The sequence below is a fragment of the Gouania willdenowi genome, chromosome 16, assembly GCF_900634775.1.
Source record: "Gouania willdenowi chromosome 16, fGouWil2.1, whole genome shotgun sequence".
Lineage (NCBI taxonomy): Eukaryota > Metazoa > Chordata > Actinopteri > Blenniiformes > Gobiesocidae > Gouania > Gouania willdenowi.
Window position 1 is genome coordinate 11,706,634 of NC_041059.1, and position 21,774 is coordinate 11,728,407.

At 43.1% G+C, this 21,774-nt stretch overlaps 1 protein-coding gene across 5 annotated transcripts; it reads right to left on the reverse strand.

Moving 5' to 3' along the window:
• Nucleotides 1-1,741: 1,741 nt before the first annotated feature.
• Nucleotides 1,742-21,523, reverse strand: atn1 (atrophin 1). 5 transcript variants are annotated; one of them, XM_028469732.1, is made up of 10 exons: nt 20,479-21,523; nt 14,072-14,209; nt 13,560-13,661; nt 13,219-13,338; nt 10,281-13,048; nt 8,405-8,621; nt 6,750-8,274; nt 4,446-4,613; nt 4,113-4,293; nt 1,742-2,475 (listed from the first exon to the last, which is right to left on the reverse strand). In XM_028469732.1, the coding sequence occupies exons 2-10, from the start codon at nt 14,096-14,098 to the stop codon at nt 2,442-2,444; spliced, it is 5,142 nt and encodes a 1,713-aa protein (XP_028325533.1). In that variant the 5' UTR covers nt 14,099-14,209; nt 20,479-21,523; the 3' UTR covers nt 1,742-2,441. The 5 variants fall into 5 exon arrangements, 4 of the variants coding, with proteins under 4 accessions (XP_028325533.1, XP_028325532.1, XP_028325534.1 ...); XM_028469731.1 differs by lacking the exon at nt 20,479-21,523 and adding an exon at nt 17,456-18,344; XM_028469733.1 differs by lacking the exon at nt 20,479-21,523 and adding an exon at nt 17,456-18,343 and having other exon boundaries at nt 4,470-4,613.
• Between the last annotated feature and the right edge of the window lie 251 nt (nt 21,524-21,774).

Sequence of the window (21,774 nt, forward strand, 5' to 3'; positions counted from 1 at the left end):
TTTCTGCTAAAAACATATTTATTTTAGTATGAAATTGTGTTGCCGATTAATCCCAGTCCAACTCTTGACATTTTAGTCAAAGTATTTCAATTTTGCATATTTTGTTGTAAAAATGTAACAGTGACGGCCCTCTATGGGTTTAAACCCAACTATTACGATCACATCTGCTATTGGCTGAGAATGGTGGTTTGTGATGTTTTGATGGCTTCTCATGTCACTTTTAGCCCCACCCCTCCTATTAAACCAGCACTTGTGGACTCTGCATTCTGTGGTGGGTAGGTTGGATTTAGAGAATTGTGAATATAGAGCTATAGTGAGTATTAAGTAGCTAGTTAGTATAGCATAGATTGTTCTTTGAAGATTTTATAGCAGGGGTGTCAAACTCATTTTAGTTCAAGGGCCACATACGAATCTGTTGGAACACAAGTGGGCTGTAAAATGAACAATTTCAAAATTAATTTGCACAAGTTTGCACTTCCAGTTGTAAATTAGACATTAAGTATGGAAGGCATCAACAGTATCTAAGCAATATGTGACACATACTTCAATGTCCTTTGATTTGTTTATTTTTTGACCAATTTGTATTTAATATGGGGAGATTTTGTGCAATAATTTGAGGGAAAATTGCAGGACTTTGGAAAAATGTGCTGTTCTTTCAACAACCATTTACAACTGAATTATTCGGTAATTTTCATAATGATTAATGTTTTCTCTGTCATTTTCACTTTCTCCAGCAGGCCTAATCAGATGCACTGAAGGGCCGGATTTGGCCCCTGTGCCTTGAGTTTGACACGTGTTTTATAGCATAGACTGGGTGCGTCTTAACTGGAGCCCTGCCCATAGTCATATGTCAGCCAAAACCAATGTTTAGTAGTTACTCTTTTAAGTTTAAAGAAAAATCTAACATCCCAACAAAAAATCTACAATGTACCACCATTTGTTACTTACTGCCATCTGTTGATGTGGAGGGGTAATTAGTTATTGCTAAAAAAACAATCACATTTCAAAGTAAACACAGGTCTTTGGATTAACACAGTAACATGGTGACCTCTGTGATCTCTCACAGAACACTAATATGCCATGTCATGGAACAGTAGTTGATAAATGCAAATGCAAAAGTCAAGTCAGTGTCTGATTTGTGCAAAGGTAACCTGCCAAGTGCCTGAACCAGAGTATACATTGTGACAGGGTGTTTTAAAAGCAGCAATGAGAAAGCGAAGTTTGTTTGGCTTTGTCTGTGCTCCAGCCCTGAGTCTAACCTTCAACATAAAGGCTGTATTCACTGAACTGCATCCGTCTGAACGAGATTCCTCTGGCTGGACACACAGCCCTGAGCTTTAAGGAGTCTCCGTAAATCACACTCTCACAGCTCCTCCTTTTCCATAACCTATTCATTTCTCCTCTCTGTCTTTATTCTTTTTTTTCCCTCTCTCTTGTTCGTTTTTACAGTGCAGCAAGGAATGCTGGCTCTACAGGGTGGCTGGTGTTCACTGGAGCGACTCAACTCCCATGTCTCACAATCATTCCATGTGTCTCCTATTAGCTACACTCAACCAGAGCGGGTGGGAGGGAGGGACAGAAGGGGAGTTGGAAAAGAGAGAGGGGGAGGGGGAGAAGAGAGAGGAATTTGATATGCTTTGTACATGAGTGACTCGTATAAAACAAAGACGGCCCATGCAGTCTATATGTATGTGAGATGGTGGAAGAAGAAGAAAAAGTGTCCACAGGGATACTCAAGGAATTAGCAAAAAAGGGTTATAATTTATTTTCATTTGCATCTTCTCTCACAAGGTAAATCCAAAATAAACAATAAAAACCAACCGCCATTCCATGAAATGTAAAAAAATAATACAAATAATATGTGCTGTATATATAATTATATCCTTATCAACAAACAGACAACATGAATAATAATAACAATGCTATTGAGCATGAAAGTAACACTGAATTGCGGGTTTCATGCATATACAACATCCCCTCATGTACAAAAGAGGGGGAGTTACTAAAAATAGAACCAAAAGTCCCTCCAGTTCAGAATTAGTGCCTATGGCTACATGCAAAGACATAAAAGAGACTCATGTACACATTCCCTCTGGCATGAAATATTTTACACATACTGTACGTCACTATCGCCGGCCCCTCTAGGACACTGTACAGAGCACAACACAGAACAGGACTGGAGTTGGAGAACATTGTGAAGGAAAGCGCTGGATTCTGGTGCAGTTACCAGAGACGGTGTGCAAGACTTTCACACTCCTGCTCCTCCTTGTTTTCCTTTTTCAACATAGTTCGTCTTTCTCCAGAAAGTTCTGCATTTATTAGTCCAGCTTCTGCTGTGAGTCTTTGTTCCCTCATTGCTTCCAAGTCTTTTATTTTATTTCTATTTTTTGCACAATGTCTCGGTTAGTTGTTGTCATGCTGCTTGTTGTTGTGCCCCTCCCTCACAGGGTCTTATCACTCTCTTTCTTCAGGTGACTGAAAAGTTTAAGAAGAAAATCACATCAGTGCCAAAGCGTAGACAGGGAAAGAATGTATTAGAACAATCCAAAGTCTGATGGACAAGAACAAGACCTCTCATTAACAGGTATGTTAAAACAGGGACCCATTTAAATGTCAAACACCCTGAACAAACATAACAGCTAAGAATAGGATGCAAATCTCAAAGAAGACACTTTCACAAGAAAAGTATATGCAGGTAGTACAGGACACATGAGGACAGTAAGAAAATAGTTGCACAGATGGATGCTAGGCTATGCTTGACTACATTAAACTTTAGCTGTTAAATGGACAGTTTAGCAGAGACCGTGTGAATAATGATGTTTGCAGACGACATCGCCATCATTTGTAGTGTGAATAGGAAGTAGATAGAAGAGATGTTGAAAAGATGGAGTGGAAAACACCAGATTATCTCATGTTTTATAAGATTATCCAATAAAATGATCCTGTGGTCTGAGGTGTGTTAAGACTTAAGAGTGAACTTTTCCCGATCATCTGCACTGTGATGAGTTGGGGCCGACAATCGTGAATATTAAACTTATTCAATATTTACGACCAAAACTATTCATGTGTGAGGAGAAAACCGACAACTCCCAACTCGTGACCCCTTTATCACCCGAGCCACGGGGCGACCGCTCTTCTTCTGATCGAGAAGTTGGGGGTTCGATCCTAGTGCTATACCTGTCTGTGTGTTGAAGTGTCCTTGGGCAAGACACTGAACCCTAAGTTGCTTCTAGTGGTTGATTAGCGCCTTGCATAACAGCTCTGTCCCATTGGTGTTTGAATGGGTGAATGAGCTGATATTGTGAAGTGCTTTGGGACTAGCTCGGTGGCCATAAATCAAGTCAATCTACATTTATATGTGATTTGTGACATGGAACAGAATGTAGCCAATCTGACTGAGAAACACACAATGCTCCGTTCAAGGCAACTCAGAACTCAACATTTCCATAACCGTAACCCAATCTTCAAATTCAACAGAGTTCAAAGGCAGCAAGTAGAAATATCTCAAACATGGCTGACCGCTATAATGTTTTCGGAGTTTACCAAGAAGAAGCTCCGACATTGATCATTTGATCAAGCAAGATTCGAGGAAGATCAGTGGTTGGACAGGATCGTTAACCGATAATGTCAATAGAGTGCGATCAAAACTCTTCTATGCCTGATTTTTTCTTCATCTTCATGTGTGGGGTCTGTTCAGATAAAATATCTGAATAGATTTAGAAAATCATGATGTGTGTACCCTGTTTAAGGTGAAATAGTGATGAGAGCAAATGGAGAAAGTTACTGTAGCTGTGTAAAGAGTATACAAAGGATGTTGCTGCAAGTATAGAAGAAAAGAAGAAAACCACAGAGAAGGTTTGATGATGTAATAAAGGAGGACATGAAGACCAAAGCAAAGGATAAAAGGAGATGGATGCAGATGACGTACATCCATCAACTGTAACAATTCAACTGAAGAAAGTGAGTCACTCGTCACAGCAGTGGCATATTGTTTATTGGGATCCCCATTAGCTTCTACCATAGTGGTTGCTAGTATTCCTGGGCTCCCTAATTAAAAGCAGTACAAATATTTACAATAGAAGGTTAGAGTGGAAACAGTGGCGTCTCTGTACCTGTAGTACTCATCCTGGGTGAGGGAGTGGTGGTGGTGGTGATGGATCCACTGCTGTTCCAGGGCCAGTCTCTGGATCTGAATCTCTGCATTTTGGGCCTGCTGCATGGCCTGGAGCTGATGGGCTGCTGACATGGGACCAGTGAGGGAGGAAGGCTGGGGCAGGTCACGGAAAGGAGCACCTGTCACGGAAAAGTGGGTGGGTGGGGAGCAGGTTGGGCACAGAAACAGGAAAATGGGGAGGACACAAAGGGAGCACGGTCATCAGAACCAGTGCTCTTCTTTGTAAAGTGTCATCACTTTTGTTTTTAAGAGAAGAAAACTGAACGAGTACATGGACGAGGAGCCTTCTCCTCACCGAACAGCTGTTGGCGCAGCACCTCGCTGTCAGTGAGGGGGTGAGCCAGGATGGGGGTGCCTATTGGGGCCCCTGGGTAAGGGAGGCGTGCCAGAGGAGACCCCGACGCCAACGGGTCCATCATGGGGTGAACCCCGCCCGCCGCTGGATGCCAGTGATGTAATAGGAAATACAGAAGATATTCAATAAGACTCAAAGCATCTTTATTAATACAGAACAATTTCTCTTACAATTTGCTACTCAGGATATTTTAACAGAGGTGGTTGCCAGGGGTCAACAACCTTTACATCATAATAGCCATTTACGCCCCGCCCAACATACAAACGGAAGGCTGAGAGCCACAGATCAATCACTATAAATGATAATAAAACACAGAGATAACATACACATTATATGTACTGTATACATGTGCTCTCTCCTTCAATGTGTGAGGGTCTGTATGTCACAACAAAAGGCTGTGAGTTAATCTAATGACATTTTACATTAAAGGATAGGAACCATGGCCACAGTTTTGGTCACTGAGCCACGGGGGAGGGGCGCTGGAGCCGCAAGATTGCTGACCCCTGTTCTCTACTAACAAAACATAAACATAAACATGATACACTATAAACATACAGTGTGTCATTAATTACAGATGTCAATAACTTTAAAGGGTACCCGTAGTAAATTTTAATGGGAAGCTCCATGAAAAGATGATTTTGAATACTAGAGATTTAGCTATTATCTTTAAAAGTCCCTGGAGAGCAGCCAGGAGGAGAAAAACCAGATCGATTGGCAAACATGGTGACGTGCTCTTCTCTAGCGGACTTTCCTCCCCTAAATCACTTCTGCGTCTTCCAGACTCGTGCCCCGGTAAGTCCACTCCCTCTCCTATGACTCTGTCATGTCTGGTCTATAAATAATGCAGCTGACTGCCAGTTGTGGCTGCTCCAGTGCACAACAAGATCTCACAATACCAGCTACGTACACGTCCAAAATAGTTCCAACACACTTCCTTGTATTGTCCGTAGTAATAACTGTGATGTAAAGTTGTGCAAAAAAGGTACTTCAAAGGTGTTTCTTTTGAAATAATTGTGTACATATTTAGTTTACACATAATGCATTATACACAATGTAGGTCAGGGATGGGGAACTCTATCACAGCGGGGGTCACAAAAATGTGATTGTATCTAATCTGAAGGGCCACATGATCAACATTCATGTCAGCATTTAGAATAATCACTGTTCATTTTTGTCATTTTGTGTGTTTTAGGGGTCATTATGTGCATTTTTGTTATTTTTTAGTGTTCTTGTTTTAATCCTGTGTAATTTTCTGTCATGTTCTGTCATTTTTGTTCTCGATTTGTGAGTTTTGGGGTGACTTTCTGTATTTTTGTTGTTGTTTTATGTATTTTCCTGTCATTTTGTGTAAATTTGTGTACAGTTTGTGCGTCTTTGGAGCTATTCTGTAATGTGTTGTTGTTTTGTGTTGTTGTTTTGTGTGCTTTGCCGTCATTTTGTGTTCTGTGAGTCAATTTTTTGTGTACTTTGTGCATTTTGCTGCCGATTTGTAAGTTTTGGGAGTTATTTTGTGTATTATGTTGAGCTATATATTCCTTCCAACTTCATGAATTACAATTTTTGGGGATTTTCTTTGGGGGCCACAAAAAAATGACTGCGGGCCACTAGTTGCCCATGTCTCATTTCAGTTATGTACATTTCCTTTAGTACAGGTAACCTTTAAAGTTATTTAATTTTTAATGTTTTCATCTTGTATTATGTGTCTGATCTCAACAGTATACAGAAAGGCTTCCAGCTTCATTCATTTGAAATGTGATAGATATCAGAATTTAAGTCAGCTCAAAAGCGGGGTTCTCTTTCAATCATCTGATTCCTGATTCCACAGTTCTAACAGGACAAAGAGGATATCGCTGCGGGTGCAGGAGTTCCCTCTTCCTTCTCAGTTCCCAATTATAATCATGTTTGTACTTTGCACAAATTGAATTGGTCTCTGTGTGAATCTGCACATGCAGTCTAACTGGCACCATGAGTATTGTTACACATTTTGTTGCAATTTGCACTGCCATTTAATTTTTTACATGAATCACAAACAAGCAATTATCACCTCTGCACTACCAGTCGTCAAAGGGGCAATAAAATGATGCTTTTCTATTCACTTAGACAATGTTTCATTGTGGCTATTAATTAATCTTTTTTATAAAAAGTAACAAGTGAGTGAAGTCAAGACAATTTAGGAGAACTGATAATAGTAACAGCAGCATATTTAGTAGCAGTTGGTACCTGTGTCTTGCTGGTGCAGGTGGAGATGTGAATGGATGTGTGAATGCTGGTGATGATGAGGCGTCACGTTCAACATCTGAAGACGTCCCAGATTTTCACTTCCTCCTCCTCCTCCTCCTCCTCCTGTTCCACTACTGTTTCCTCCTCCTCCGCCTCCACCTCCTCCTCCTCCACTACCAGTACTTCCCACTCTTTCTCTCTCCCTCTCTCTTTCCCGCTCTCTCTCCCCAAAGGCAGGCTGAGGTTCTCGGTCTCTCTCCCTCTCCCGCTCTCTTTCCCTGCTCCTGTCTCGCTCTGAGGAGGCAGGAGAGCGAGTGGGCGTAGGGTAGGATTCAGGGGCGGCAGCTGTGGCAGGAGCTGGCGGCACCTGAGAGGACAGGGAGGTGGGAAACGAGGAATGGGGAGCCGAGTGATGAAGGGATGAAGCACTGGAGGTCGGAGGAGCAGCGGGCTGAGGTGGAGCAGGTGGAGGAACAACAGGGGCCGTTGGTGGAGCAGATGACGGGTGAGAGGTGAGAGAAGGCGGGAGAAGGGATGATGGAGGTGGATTAGACAGCGACTGCGGTGCAGGAGGGTTTGGCGGTCGAGTTAATGGAGCAAGTGTTGGGTTCTGGAGGTGTTGGGGTCCAGGTGCAGCTGGAGGAGGAGGAGGAGGAGTTCCATAGAGTGCCAAATCATTAGCTCCTGGAGCACCTCCACCAAGGAGCAGGGAGTGTGCATGTGCATGTGCATGAGCATGTGCATGAGCATTAGCGTGGACGTGTGAATGTGAGTGAGCAAGAGCGAGAGCTGTGGGATCGTGCATGGACACTGGTGGGTAACCTCGCTCATCACTCTTAAACTCAAACCCCGGCTTCATCCGTTCTCGATGTGCAGCGACTGCATGAGGAAAGCCAACTCCTCCTAAACCTGCACCCCCCATTCCCCCAGACACGGGGCCTCCTGCTACTCCTGGATGCCCACCCATACCTGGACCACCCTCAAGGCTGCCACCATATAAAAAGCCCAGGATGGCTGCGGCTGTAGCTGCATCAGCCGGTAAATGGTGAGGGTGGCCTAGAGCATGGTTCTGAAACTGAGGCAGGAAGAACGAGGGATGGACATGAGGATGACCATGGTGCATTTGTTGGTGGTGAGCTTGTGCCCGACTTGCAGCCCCGAGTGGAGACATGGCATGAGGGCGAGCATATTCGCTCAGAGTTCTCAGTGCTGGGGTGTCAGGACCCAAATATGGACCTCCTATACCGATTCCAAGGGCCCCCTGTGGGCCGACTACTGCAGATGCTCCACCCATGGATGGTATGAGGAGAGAATGGGGAATAGAGTGTGAGAGGGAATGGTGTAGGTGGTGTGCTTGTTGAAGGTGAGCATGATGATGTGAGGGATGAGGCTGAGCATGGTGGGAGGGATGGGGCATAGGGTTGCTCGAGGAAGTCGAAGGGTCGAGGATGATGGCGGAAGAGGAAGGGAAGAAGAGAGAGGAGGCCTGGCGGCCACCCCCAGCAGCGTTGATGTCTTTTTGCTGCTGTTGAAGGAAAAAAATGGAGCAGACAGTAAATCACATGGGCTTTCCTCCCCTTCTATTAGATTGATCAATTTTATGCCAATCAAATCCTTTAAATCTGACATAACTATCACCCTCCAACAGGGCTCACCTGGAGATGTCGATCCAGCTCCCTCTCACGCTCTCGCTCCCTCTCGCGCTCCCTTTCTTTTTCTCGTAGGTCTCTGGCTCGCTGCTCGACCTCTCGTCGAGCCCTTTCAATCATCTCATTCCTCTTTTTCCACAGTTTTGAGCCATCCAACGGGACAAAGAGGACATCGCTGCGAGCACAGGAGTTCCCACTTCCTCGGTCGAGGACCTTGTGAAATCTAAAATTACAAATTCCCAATAATTAGGTGAATGATCATTACAAACACCTAGTGATAGCCTCATCATCGTCATCAGTCAGATAGATGTAATAAGAGATAATAATAATAATAATGTGCTCTAAGAATGTTACTTGAAACCAGGAATGCTTGCTTTAACCTACCACATAGTAAGGATGGGCGATATGGACCAAAACTCATATCTAGATATTTTTATCTTAATGACGATATGCGATATAAATCTTGCTATTTTTTTTAACTCAAAGACAATTCTGGGTTAGATTTGCTGATGCAAAATGCCACACGGGCACATTTATTAACAAACAGCAGCACAATATGTGCCAATTTTGGCTTTTTCTCCTATAAGGGACAGCATGTGTGAGTGAGTTCTGTATTGTGGCTTTTTTTGGGGAAAGGTCTGGATTAGGACGCACTCAGAAATCCATATAATTGTGCTTTTCATGCTGTTCTGAGAAGTAGCAAAAGCAAGGACTCCTAAAACAAGTTTTTTTTAATACAAAATAAGCAAAAAAATAATAATTAAAAAAAAATAGATGTTGGCAATAAGGTTATTTTTTATATTGCTAAAATAGAAAACTCGATATATCTTAAATCTCGATTAATTGCATGCCCAGCCAAAATACACAGTCAATTCTTTGCAATGGTTACTTGCTTAAGACAATGTCAATGGAAGTTCATTGGATTATCTTTTAAACTATTGTGGAGTCAGTAAATGCTCTACTTGTGGTTTTACAAGCTTTTATTTATTCTCTTAAATAATGACTTTTACTACTCTACTGTCCACATGAATGTGTTAACTAGCATCATTGTTAGGTAACAGTCTCAAAACAAGCTGAACGTTAGCATTCTAAAACCCATTGAAATAGTCAAGAACCACAGCCTTGATAAAGAGCTGTCATGGCTGTAATCAAGTAAAAAAGGCTGATGATGTAGATTTTTTTAATCAATCTAAAATAAGTAAAATTAAATATAGTCAATTGCTTAGCCAGACCATTATGTTTTTTCTATCCAATATGCAACAAACTGAGATGCATTGTGTATTCTGACATCTTTTTATGTGAACCAACTTTAACTTCTTTTTCATCTACATTTAACTCTGCATCAGACCACACAAGAGCCACGGTCTCTAATTATCCTGTTGCTGGTTCACCATTTTGACCTTTCTTTCACCACATTCATGGACATGACCACTGTTGAAGGGAACACCCTTCAAAGGCTCCAGTTTTTTTAATTTTTTTTATTAAACTCACTCATATTATTGCACATTTTTCCTTCTTCAAACCCTGAACCTCCCAATCAATCCAAATCACATTCCACCCACAAACAAGTGCCATTACAAATAGTTAATCTGTTTTACTCAGTTTATCTTCTAGTGGATGTAATGTAACTAGAGTTGGTCGGTGCACGCATGGTTGATAGACATAATTGGCAATTTATTTGTCGTCTTTTAATTATTCTTGTAAAAGAATAGAAAACATTAGTATTCATGAAGATTAGGGATACAGGTAACTTTTCTGTATTCTATTGCCAGCCATTAAAAAACCTTTATAGTCACCGAAAACTGCTTAGATAACATTTTTCAATGAACAGTTTTGTTCTTTTCAATATTCTTCTAGATAATGCTGAATATAATTAAATTACCGTGCAGATTGGCTGGCATGGATAGGAATGTCCACAGGTTTTGGCTCAGGGGAGGGGCTTCTCAACATTGGCGATGGACTTTCATTCTCCTCCCTTTCTTCTACTGGTTCCTCTTTAATGACTGGTGCAGGGGGAGGACCTGAATCTGGATGTCCATCTCCAGGGGCAAGGGCAGAGCTGGATGACGTCTGCATGCTGCTACTGTTAGAGGAGTTACTTAGAGGTGGGGGCCCCTTGGTCACACTATGCGGGGAAAGGGACAGTGAGTTAGCATTGCTGCTATTGGCTGCACTACTGTTGCTGCTGTTGTTGACCATGTTACTGCTGCTGCTTCCGTTAGAATGATATGCTCCACTGAATGGGGGGTGGTTGTTCAAAGTGCCATGAAACGGGGTGGGGCGGCATCCTGGTGAACAGCTGGATGAAAGGGGCACGTTTGCGGCTGAGGATGGGGCAGGAGGAAATGATGGCAGGGCACCCATTGTATTGGCGGATGGGCTAGGTAGGGGTGATATTGGTGTTGGAGGAGTGTGAGCAGAGGATTGGTAATGCCGGGGGCGTACACCGGGTCCCATACCTGAGGGGGATGGCTGGGTACGGGAAGTTTGAAGTGGGGGAAGAGGAGGCTGTGTTGGTGAAGGAGGATAAGCTGTATTTGAAGGATGTCCATGATGGCTGGAAGAAGAAGACGGAGAAAGAGCAGGGGGTTGGTTTGGGCCGCCACGGTTTTGATATATGGCCGTCTCGCGTACATTTGGGTCTCTCTCTCTGTCTCTGGGCCCAGACTGGTAGTGAGAGTGTGGTGGGTGGGGCAGCTGGGCTCCTCCAGGCCCTGAATACTCTCGTCCAATGTTTGGCGTTACCCCCGGGGAGCTTAAGTACTCTTGATTTGTGCCGGTGGGAGGAGGTGCCCCCACAGGATACTCTCTGTGAAAGTGGTCTGCTCCAGAGGAGGGAGGACGTGCCTGGTCGATGGGAGAAGGAAAGTCACGGTTCAATGAGTTTGGGGGATGTGGGAGGGGGTTCACAGGCAGGGAAGAATGGGAAGGGTAACTGGGAATGTTTTGGGGTGATGCAGGTGGGTCACGGTTCAGCATAGGAGTGACAGGTAACCCGCTGGTTGAGCTTGGTGGGTTTCCCTGTGGAGCTGGATTGTTGTTACTTACAACTTCTCTTGTCTGTCCCCCAAACTCCCCCCATCTCGACCCATCTTTGTCTCGTGAATGCCCCCCTCCAGCTGCACCAGAGCTAAAGTCTCGATTCTGGTTTTGATTTGGCTGATCTTTTCCTGCTTCCTGTTCCCTTTCACGTTCCCTGTCTCTAAAAGTTGGACAAAAATCTCTTCTTTCTGGACCTAGGTTGGGTCCTTCTCGTCCAGGTCCTTGAAATTCCCTGTTCTGACCAACTGGCAGAGCTCCAAACTCCCTGTTTTGGATGCTATTGGCCCCACCAACCCCACCACAAGCAATATTACTATTTGCCCCAGTACTGTTGTTATTGCTGTTTCCAACTGCGGGAGGGAAGTCTCGGTTCACTTCCCTTCCCCCACACTCCACCCTCACTCCCCTCTCTCTCTCCCCTCCAGCACCCCTCTCTCTATCTCCTCCCCCTCCGGCGTACCTGGGTAGGTATTCCCTGTGGGAGTGGGTGTGAGGATGTGGGAGGTACGAGGCGTGGGAAGAGGAGTGGCGTGAGGATGGAGGGTTGTACACCGAGGGAAGTTGCTGCTGCTGCACTGGGGGCTGATGCTGTGTTTGGTGTGGGTGGTGGTTTCCAGGGTAACGATTGTAACCCCAGCTCGATTGGCAGCCAGTAGCTGTGCCACCCTGCCAGCTGGTGGAGCTGTAGTGGTGAGGGTGGGTGGAGGGCTGCGACTGAGGCTGAGACTGAGACTGCGTGACGCTCTGTGGCAACAGAAAAGGAGGAGTGGACTTTTCAAGGAGTTTGTCCGACTTTTCTAATTTGTCCCTTTCGGTTTTAACCTCAACAGGCTGGTTTGGTCCTCCAACCTCCAAAGGCTTCAGTGCAGGAGGAGGAGGAAGTGGAGGGGGCAGAGAGTGAGGAAGGATAGGACTGTTTTGAGAAAAATCCCCTCCAGACATAGTTGTCTTGGTCATGCTTTGTGTGCTGGCTTTAGAAGTCACTCTGCTTCCACTGTGAGAACCTTCGACAGATGTGGGTCCACCATATTCCATTTTACACATTAATTTAGAGTCCAAAGAGAAATATGACTTCCTCCCAATATTGCTGTCATTTGATGAATCTCCCGCTCCAAGAAGAGAAGGATTTAGATTGGAGGAAGAGTACGAAGAAGAGGAGGTGGCGGCCTTAAGAGGGGAGTCCTCTGATCTTGCATCCATGTCTCTCTTTTCTACGTCTCCACAGGATTCCTCCACCCTTCCCTCTCGCACCGCTCTCCTCTCCTCTGCCACAGGCTTCCCTCCTCCCCCTTCTTTGTTTTTCTCCCGGTCTCCTTGCTTTGGTGAGTCGGGGCCATCGGAATCAGACTCCAGACTACCCAGAGGTGAAGCAGAAAGACTTGGAGATGAGGAACGATTGTCCTGGTCTATGTCTCGCCCACTGCTAAGACTACTACTGCTATTAGCTAAGCTCCCAACAACTGAACTCCTGCTGCCTTGGGATTGGCCGTCTTCATTGTCGCTCTCACGGGATTGGCTTGCCACTGAGGTTGGAGGCGGGACAGTGGAAGGTGCTGAGCTCTCGGTTGAGTGTGTGGATGTCGGAGGGTTCAGGTTGGAAGCAGAATCCTGACGAACAAAACAGGGATTTGGACAAGAGTTTAAAATTCACAAAGAGAGAGTGTAGTAATGAAACAAATCGTATAATTCTAGCTGAAGCAGCTACATTTGGTTGATGTAGCAGAGTCGTAAAATTATAATTGGCTCACACTACTAGGCTGAGGAAATTAATGACAAACCTGAACTTTTTGCCTCTTTGGAGGAGACACGAGTTCCTCCCCCTCACTCTCTGATGAATCATGCCCCTGTGATCTGCGATTGAAGCGATTTCCAGCCAAATCCTCACCAGCAGCTCTTTGCTGGAACAAGACAAGACTTTTAATTGGATAGTGGTGCTTTTAAGTCCACACACATTCAACATGATATATACAAGTTATTTCCAGTGTTAAGGTGTAGAAGACTAAATAGACCAATTCTAATAAGGTGGGCAATATGATGACTAATATTGATAAACCCCCCACACACACACACAAATAAAACAATTACAAAAGCCAAAACAAGACAAAGAAAGGGCTCAAACCATTTGCCGGTCATTGCGCTCAGGACGTGTGGGGCTGGGGTGGGGACGTCGACCCCTTCTCTCCTCACTTGCCCCGCGCCGTCGCCCACTGCGCATGGGCATCTGTAAACAGAACCGAGCGATGAAAGAAAAATATGAAAGCCTTAGGAGAGAAGTTTGTTTCGAAATGTAGCAGAGTGAGAAAATGAGAAGTGTAGAGAAGGAAATCATAAAACCAAAAGCCCAAAAAACCTCAATTAATTTGGGAAAATGAGACAGGAGCAAAAACAAGTGGAGCATTAGACAAAATAACAGCATCAGGAGGCAGAGGAAAAAGACACACACCTTCAAAAAATATGAACTATAAAGACAAAGGCAGATTCTTCAGACTAAATTTATAACCTTGCAGCCAAACAACCTATATAGCACCATTACTCTTATACCTCACAGTGAATTATTATACGTCTCAAAGCAGCACAAATAAAAAAACACAGATACATAACCCAAGAGAAGAAGAGAAGCAGCAAGCCTACCGATTCTTTGTGTGTCCTTGTTTTCATGACTTCTTCTTTATATTGTCAATTTCACGACACAATCCATTTTAAGGACCGAAATGGTTCCAGTTTCTCACTGACTTGACTTTTTTTTCCACTAAGACAGCTGCAGAAAGCCTGCAAAGAAGAATGAATAAAGTAGGTATGATGCGGTCGCCCACCGAAGGCTCTGTTTGGCATAAAGAATTAGATCAGGAGAGGATGCAGTGATAGGAAACATCAGTTGTAATATGTGCTTAAGGAGGAGTTGAGGCTTTGGCAACATTTTTAAAAGCATCTTCGTTCACAATACAACAATTACATTTATTTACTAAATGTATTCTGTCTTTTCATCACTGTTGCCTAAACCCAAAAACACATAAGAACAGGCAAGAGGAGACAGATTTGATCATTACAGTAAAAAATGTTTAATGTACAGAGGCTATCATTTCTACAAATTCCTGCATCCACAGAAAAATGCTAAACACAACAACAATACTCTAGTAAGCAACCCATTCCTCTATGACACGTGTCAAACTCAAGGCCGGGGGGCAAATCTGGCCCTTTAGAGCAACAATTAATGTGTAAATTACCAAATAATCCAGTTGTAGATATCTCAAATTCACAAATTTAATGAAACTCCACTATATTTTTAGGTGCTTACATTTTTCTTTTACTTATATAACATGAATACAGTCATTTTTACTTGTAAATTGTCAAATATTTTCCACAAATCTTGCAATTTCTCACAAACAACTCCACAAAATTCTTCTCAATTGAACATAAATTGGTTACAAAATTAAGAATTAGGAACAAAATTGAAGTGAAGATGGACTGATACTGAAAACTCGGGCACAATGATCTGCGGCCCACTTGAGATCAAACTGGTGACCCGTACTTGGCCACTGAACTAAAATGAGTTTGAGACCCCTGCTCTATGAAGTGATGTTTTACATGGAACATTCACAATGTTTGTTTTAAAGTTCTTTACCAGAAAGACCATGAAAATGGCAAGTGTGATATAAGGAGGAACTAAATCCTGTACATCAAATGATGATGAGGCCAAACGTTCCTTTAAAAATAAATAAATAAATAAATAAAGATCTGCGATCTATTTAGATCTGTGTTGCCACATTTGAGGGCTTTGAACAGGTCATGAAGCTTTTTATAGTAAGTCTGTTCCAAACACTAAAAAACCAACTATGGGGTTTGGTGACTTTCAAAGGTTGAATGATTACAAAACATCAATGACAACACTGGTCTGGGAACATGCATATGGATGCTATTCCATAATAACTCTTAAGATAATAATGTTGACTGTCGATACAGACCAAATTTTTCAATTTGGAGCACATTGAAAAAAACAAAATCATCATTTTGGGGTGACAGAAATTACTAGGTTGTTCATACATATGATCAGAAGTCCAAAATGATGAAGACCTTAGAAAATTCCTTCCCAAAAAAAACCCAGTTGGACCGAATGAACTGAAATTATATTTCTTGCAAACTGAAAATTCGAGAAGTGGCGATGAATGTGTTTCCAATGTGTTTGGCCTGTAACAGACTGTTTACCTTGAGTAGGATAGGTTACAGCACCTGGTTTCTCTATATGGTTGAGATGAGAATAGGCAGATGGGTTACACTTAAAGTAGTAAACCAGTAAATGTTTGGACTTTGTTCTTTAAATGACAGAAAAGTCAAAATCATCAAACAATCATGGAGCCACAACTCCTCCTTTTTGTATATTTGCCACACCAATAGGGGTGGGGGAAATAGTCGATGCATCATCACTCCGAAAGTAATCTATAATCAATGTATACACTTTCAATAACTGTTTATTTGAATGAAAAAAGTGAATAATAAAATACTGTAGAAGCAACGTAAAAATATTTTAAAAGCACTATGGCTGAGCTGCTGATTTACTTTATTGTATATAATAGAATGTCTATAATTCATCATTCAAAACATCCCTTTTTGTTTAGTGTTTGTTTATTGTATTGTATATGTTACAAGCAAAGATGCTGCTACGTTGGCACTTTACCATGCAGTTCTAACTTGTGCTATGTTTTCAAAAACAGCCATTCCTCTGTGGTCACGGCGAGAAGCAAAGAAATGCTGTAAAAATGTGCATCTAGATGCATCACAATGCATTGTTTCACGATCGAATCTCAGTCCTTACAATTGTAATCGAATCAAATCGTGAGGTGCCTAAAGATTCCCACCCTTACACCCCCCAAACCCACAGCCACTTATGGTTAACCTTATGACCTGCAGGTTACAACCTGCAAAAGCCTGTGCGAATGCACCAACTAAATCATTAGTAAATTGTACCACAACCACAATAACCTATATCTATATGCCTCTGCTGGACACGACTTTGCAGACCAATCCATTCATTCATGTCTCAGAGTCCCACCATATTGAAAAACGGGCTCATGTATGCTGAATGAGGATATAAATAGTGCAGACACTAGATATAAAAAGATCAGTTAGCAGGATGTGGAGCACATGCATTTTCTGTTTTTTTGTTTTTGTGTGTGTGTGTGTGTGTGTGTGTGTGTGTATGTGTTTTTTTTTTTTTTTTTTTTTTTTTTTTGGACCATGCTGCAGTGAGAGAGAGTAATTCACAAAATTCCCTGCCCTGCATATTGTGAGGCGATGTGGAGCAGTGACACAACAAAGAGAATAGATGACTAAGTTGATGACACAGCCAACGTCTGCTGGCTCTGCACACCCAGCATCTGTTACAGGTGGCCTGTCCACACTGACAGGTCCATATGTTTACGCTCGGTAAATAAACAGCAAGGACGCACAATAATATCCAACTATAACATATGCACATGCATTAAATAGCAACAATAAAAGCCTAGTGTGAGTGTGATGCAGAGCAGCAGCAGCAGCAGCAGCAGTTGCTCTGCTTACATCACCAACGAAACAGCCACTGCGACGACTCTTTCTGCTTTTCTTCCACCGTATGTTATTGATACGCATGCAGGGGGAGCAGCACAGCATAGCACAGCACACCGGTGTAAAGCTGCGCCTGTGCACACACACACACACACATACATACATACATAGGCTACATGTCTACGGACAGGATGGATGCCTGTGCATGGCTGCCCCCAGACGCCGCACACCTTAGAGGAACAGAGATGGTGTGGAAATGGCGAATTGTGGCACCGGCTCTCTTCCACGTAGGAATCTGCTCTGATGATTTACTCCTAAAATACATCCCCAGGCATCATTTATAACCGAAAATAACGCACGAGTCCGATGGAGTTCATTGATGCACAAAGAGAAGGAGCGCATGGACGTGCGTGGCCACCAGCAGGAACAGCTCTAAACACACACACAGCATCCATTTTTCCCCTCTGTCCTTCTTACCTCATATATCCAGCGATGTGTGCGCCCACTCCCACTCTGCCTCTTCCCTTTCTCTGCCTCTGCTGCTGCTTTATGTTGCCCGCTGACGTGCACACCTCTGAGCCCGGGCGTCTGTCAGTGCAGGCGGCGGCGGATGGCTCATGTTGCACCGGGCTGCGATCATAACAACAATGCACAACAGCTCCGCTGCTTTCTGCTGCAACCGGGAAGAAAAACCGGGGTGCCAAGAGAAGACTGTACAAATTGATGCGTCCCATCCGCCTCTTCCCCACCCCCTTTTCTCTCTCCAGCACCCCTCACCACCCGACCCTGCCTCCGACTTTATAAACCCTCTGTGGTTGTACAGTCACTGGTGGAGAGAGGAGAGGGATGCACGTCGGTCGGAGAAAGGGAACGAGGAGAGGGCGTGATTTGCATTTGGAAAAGGGAAAGGGGGAGACAGAAGAAGGAAGAGGAGGAGGAAGAGAGGCGCAGGGAGAGGGCCAAAACCCTGAAGAGGAGGGGACCAGGAGGGAGGGTCTGTGCTGCCTGTAGCCCTCTGCAGTCACCTTTACTGTAAGACAGGAGGCTCACAACCACACGATCACACAATCACAGTCCAACAGCTCTTTGTTTGTTCCTCAAGGATGTATGTATACATTATTATGTTTTCTTCAGTTAGTCATAGTCTACGTATTTTACCTTAAAAATAATAATAATACATTGGACTTTTATATTGTGCTTTTCATAGCCAAAGCGTTTTACATTGATGTGCATTATTTTTTTCACTCCACACAGTGGGGGTAAGCTACTATTGTAGCCACAGCTGCTCTGGGGCAGACTGACAGAGGCAAGGCTGCCATAGTGTGCCATTGGTCCCTCCGATCACCACCAGCACTCACTCACACACCATGTTCATACTAGGCAATGGGGGTAAAGTGCATTTGCTAGAGCGGGATTCGAACCTCTAACCCTTTAGTTACGGTCACCCAAATATAATTTTAATTGGGAACTGGGAAGGAAGTGGGAACTCCTGCGCCTGCAGCGATGTCCTCTTTGTCCCGTTAGACGGCTCAAAACTGTGGAAGAAGAGGAATCAGATGATTGAAATAGAATTCCACTTTTAAAGAGACATAAATTATATTATCATCACATTTCTATCATTCCTTGTTTACTACACACAGTGGTGGTGAGCTACTATCGTAGCCACAGCTGCCCTGGGGCAGACCAACATAAGCAAGGATGCCATAGTGCGCCATCGGCCCTTCTGAGGCAATGGGTGAAGTGTCTTGCCCATGGAAGGACACATTGACAGCTACCACTAGAGTAACTGCCCCCCTCTAATGTGGCACCTGGAATTCTTAGTGGTCTCCCATCTAACTACTAACCAGGTCCAGCTTGCTTAACTTCTGAGATCTGACGAGACTGGGCAATGACAGTCTGGTATGGCCACAAATATGTATCACTTTTAATCAACAAAAGCTTCAGCTTCCTGTCTTATTTACCAACCAGAGGCACACACACCCCTATAAGTGCGCACAAGCGCATTGCAGGTAGTGCTTAGAAGAATGTATTAATGAATTTCAAAATAAAAGGATAGCAATCCTGCTTAAACTACGTAGGTTTCTGCAAGCAAACAATATATTTTGGTCTGAATCTCTTAAAGCCAAAAGATAATGGTTGAAGTGTCAGGAATACAGTACATCAAAATGCTTGAATAGCTGCTGTATGGTTCCCAGGCTTATTTGCTATAGTCTCTGACCCATCCATCCATTCATCCATCCATTTTTCCGCTTGCTCTTTTTTCAGTGGGTCTGGTAATGCCTATCTCCAGCTGTCATCGGGCGCAAGGTGGGGGTTCACCATGGCCAGGGCACCAGTTCATCACAGGGAAAACACACACACAAACAGAGTCACACTCATATTCACCCCTAAAGGGAATCTAGAGACTTTAATCAATCTAACAGTCATGTTTTTGGATGGTGGTAGGAAACCTGAGTACCTGAAGAAAAGCCATGCAAGCACGGGGAGAACATACAAACTCCACACAGAAAGGACCCAAAGTGTCCACCTCAGTGTTTGAACCCAGAACCTTCTTGCTCTGAGGCAGATGCAGAATTTGACCATTGTTTTTTTTTAACTCAAACCATTGAACCCAGAGGATGGATGTCACAGTAAAATGTACCAACAAAGTTCTAACGAGAACACAACATTGTCCAAAATGTCATTGTATAATGTATAATTGAGAACTTCCTTCCATTGGCTAAAGAGACGATCCCAGCCCTTGAAAAAACAACCAATACCAAAATATCTTGACTTGCACCAAACATTACACGAAGCATAATGCAATCAGGCAAACTCAGACTTTTCAGTTATACTAGCAGACATAGAAGCATTTATTTGTCAAGAAAAGACATGTCCAGTTTAGCATCCAGTGGTGGCATATTCTAAACTAAGCTCAATTCATTAAATTGCACTTGGATATGGCTTAAATCCAGCTGTTCACCATAAATGACCATTATGTTCCACACACTCTTATAGAAAATGAGCAGAATCTGCACATTTTGTGACTGACCTTCCATGCCTCCACATAAAATGCACTTTTGCATTTGAAAGTTTGTAACATTATCTCACAAATGATTCAAGAAACTTGCTGCACATAGACCTTCAGATCATTTCACTAAATGTTTAGTTGCGTTTAAACACTTTTGTAAAGTTTTTGGCAATATAGAATATAATTAATTGTAATTTTCCTACTAAAGTATGTATGACATTAAATTTCATCATATTGGCCTAAACCAAACCAATATAGGCCTACAAATGAGATATATTTTGGTATATCATAAAAAGCATACCAGCCGATAGCCGAATTCAAACAGAAATCCAAAATTAGGCCTACATATAAATTTCAACTGTGTAGCATTAGCCTATTCTTAGCTAGCTACCTGTTATTTGATTCTATGGAAACGTTACATATTTGTATTTGCGACTATCACAAAGTTTTTGAACGTAACGCGTCAGTATTTACGAGGGTGACCAGTTACTTATGGCAACACAGTCTGTTCCTCTTCGAAGGAGCCTCCGTCCCGTCTCCCATTGTGCTGTAACCATAGCAACCTGGCCCAAAGATGGTGTGTACAGTGCGCCTGCGCAGCTCCCGTCGGCCTCATCGTTCAGCACCATCGTCATTAACAGCCGACAGCGCCTCGTGCTCCCCCTAGTGACCAGTATTCGCCATGACAGCCTGCTGAGCTCCGATAAACACGACAATGAATGCTACATAAATTGTTTATTTTATTAATTTGCACATCACAAGTGTTGCAATTTTTATTATTATTTTTTCGTATGTGTACATCGTTCTATGTCACACTTGCTTTGGCAATGTAAACTTGTTTCTCATGCCAATAAAGCATTTGGTTTTGAATCGAATCGGATGCCGACAGGCCGTGTGACGATGCGAGTTAAAATCCGACCTGCAGTCTGTGAACATTTTTCAAACAGCATTATTTTTAAAACCTTCGTTATTTAATAAATACATAATTAAATAGTTTTGACGTTTGATTTTGTTTCAATTTTTTCATCTCTTCAGTTGATTTAAAAAAACAATGTCCTACCCTTTCAGATGTTCATGTTTATTGGCTTTTTTTTTTTTTTTTTAAATAATTCCCTACATCTTTTCTACTGTGTATTGTAGACTATACTTGTACATACTTTTATACTTATAATCCATATACCATACACATATTTAATTATAGTTTTAAAATATATAATATTTTTGACTTTATGTTTACTTTTTGATCAATGTATCTTGTTGTCTCGTGTTTCTTGTTTCACGTTGCCATAATTTATTCACTTTGGGAGCCATTGTAAGGAAAGTAATTCCCCCTTGGGATTAATAAAGTCAAATAATTGCCCAGATTGAAGAATTTTGCTCATTGCTCTGATAATATTGGGTTTGCCATAATTGTGCTACATTCCAAGTCCAGTTTCTAAATGACTCCATCCATCCATCTTCATACCCGCTTATTCCCGTTAACAGGGTCACGGGGGTCTGCCGGTGCCAATCTCCGGCTCACATAGAGCGGTGGGCGGGGGTACACCTTGGACAGGGCGCCAGTCCATCACAGGGCAGCACAAACACAGACAACCATTCGCTCTCTCATTCACTCCTATGGGCACTTTAGAGACTCCAATCAACCTTACAGTCATGTTTTTGGATTGTGGGAGGAAGCCGGAGTACCCGGAGGAAACCCATGCTGCACGGGGAGAACATGCAAACTCCACACAGAAAGGACCCAAGTCCACCCCAGGGCTTGAACCCAGGACCTTCTTGCTGTGAG

What these genes read in the sequence shown, in the direction of transcription:
- atn1 (XM_028469732.1), bottom strand. Translation starts at nt 14,098, where the DNA reads ATGAAAACAAGGACACACAAAGAATCG. An exon ending in CAAAGAGGCAAAAAGTTCAG is followed by an intron (nt 13,049 to 13,218) that starts GTTTGTCATTAA and finishes TTTGTTCGTCAG; the next exon opens with GATTCTGCTTCCAACCTGAA. An exon ending in ACCCAGGATGAGTACTACAG is followed by an intron (nt 2,476 to 4,112) that starts GTACAGAGACGC and finishes TAAACTTTTCAG; the next exon opens with TCACCTGAAGAAAGAGAGTG.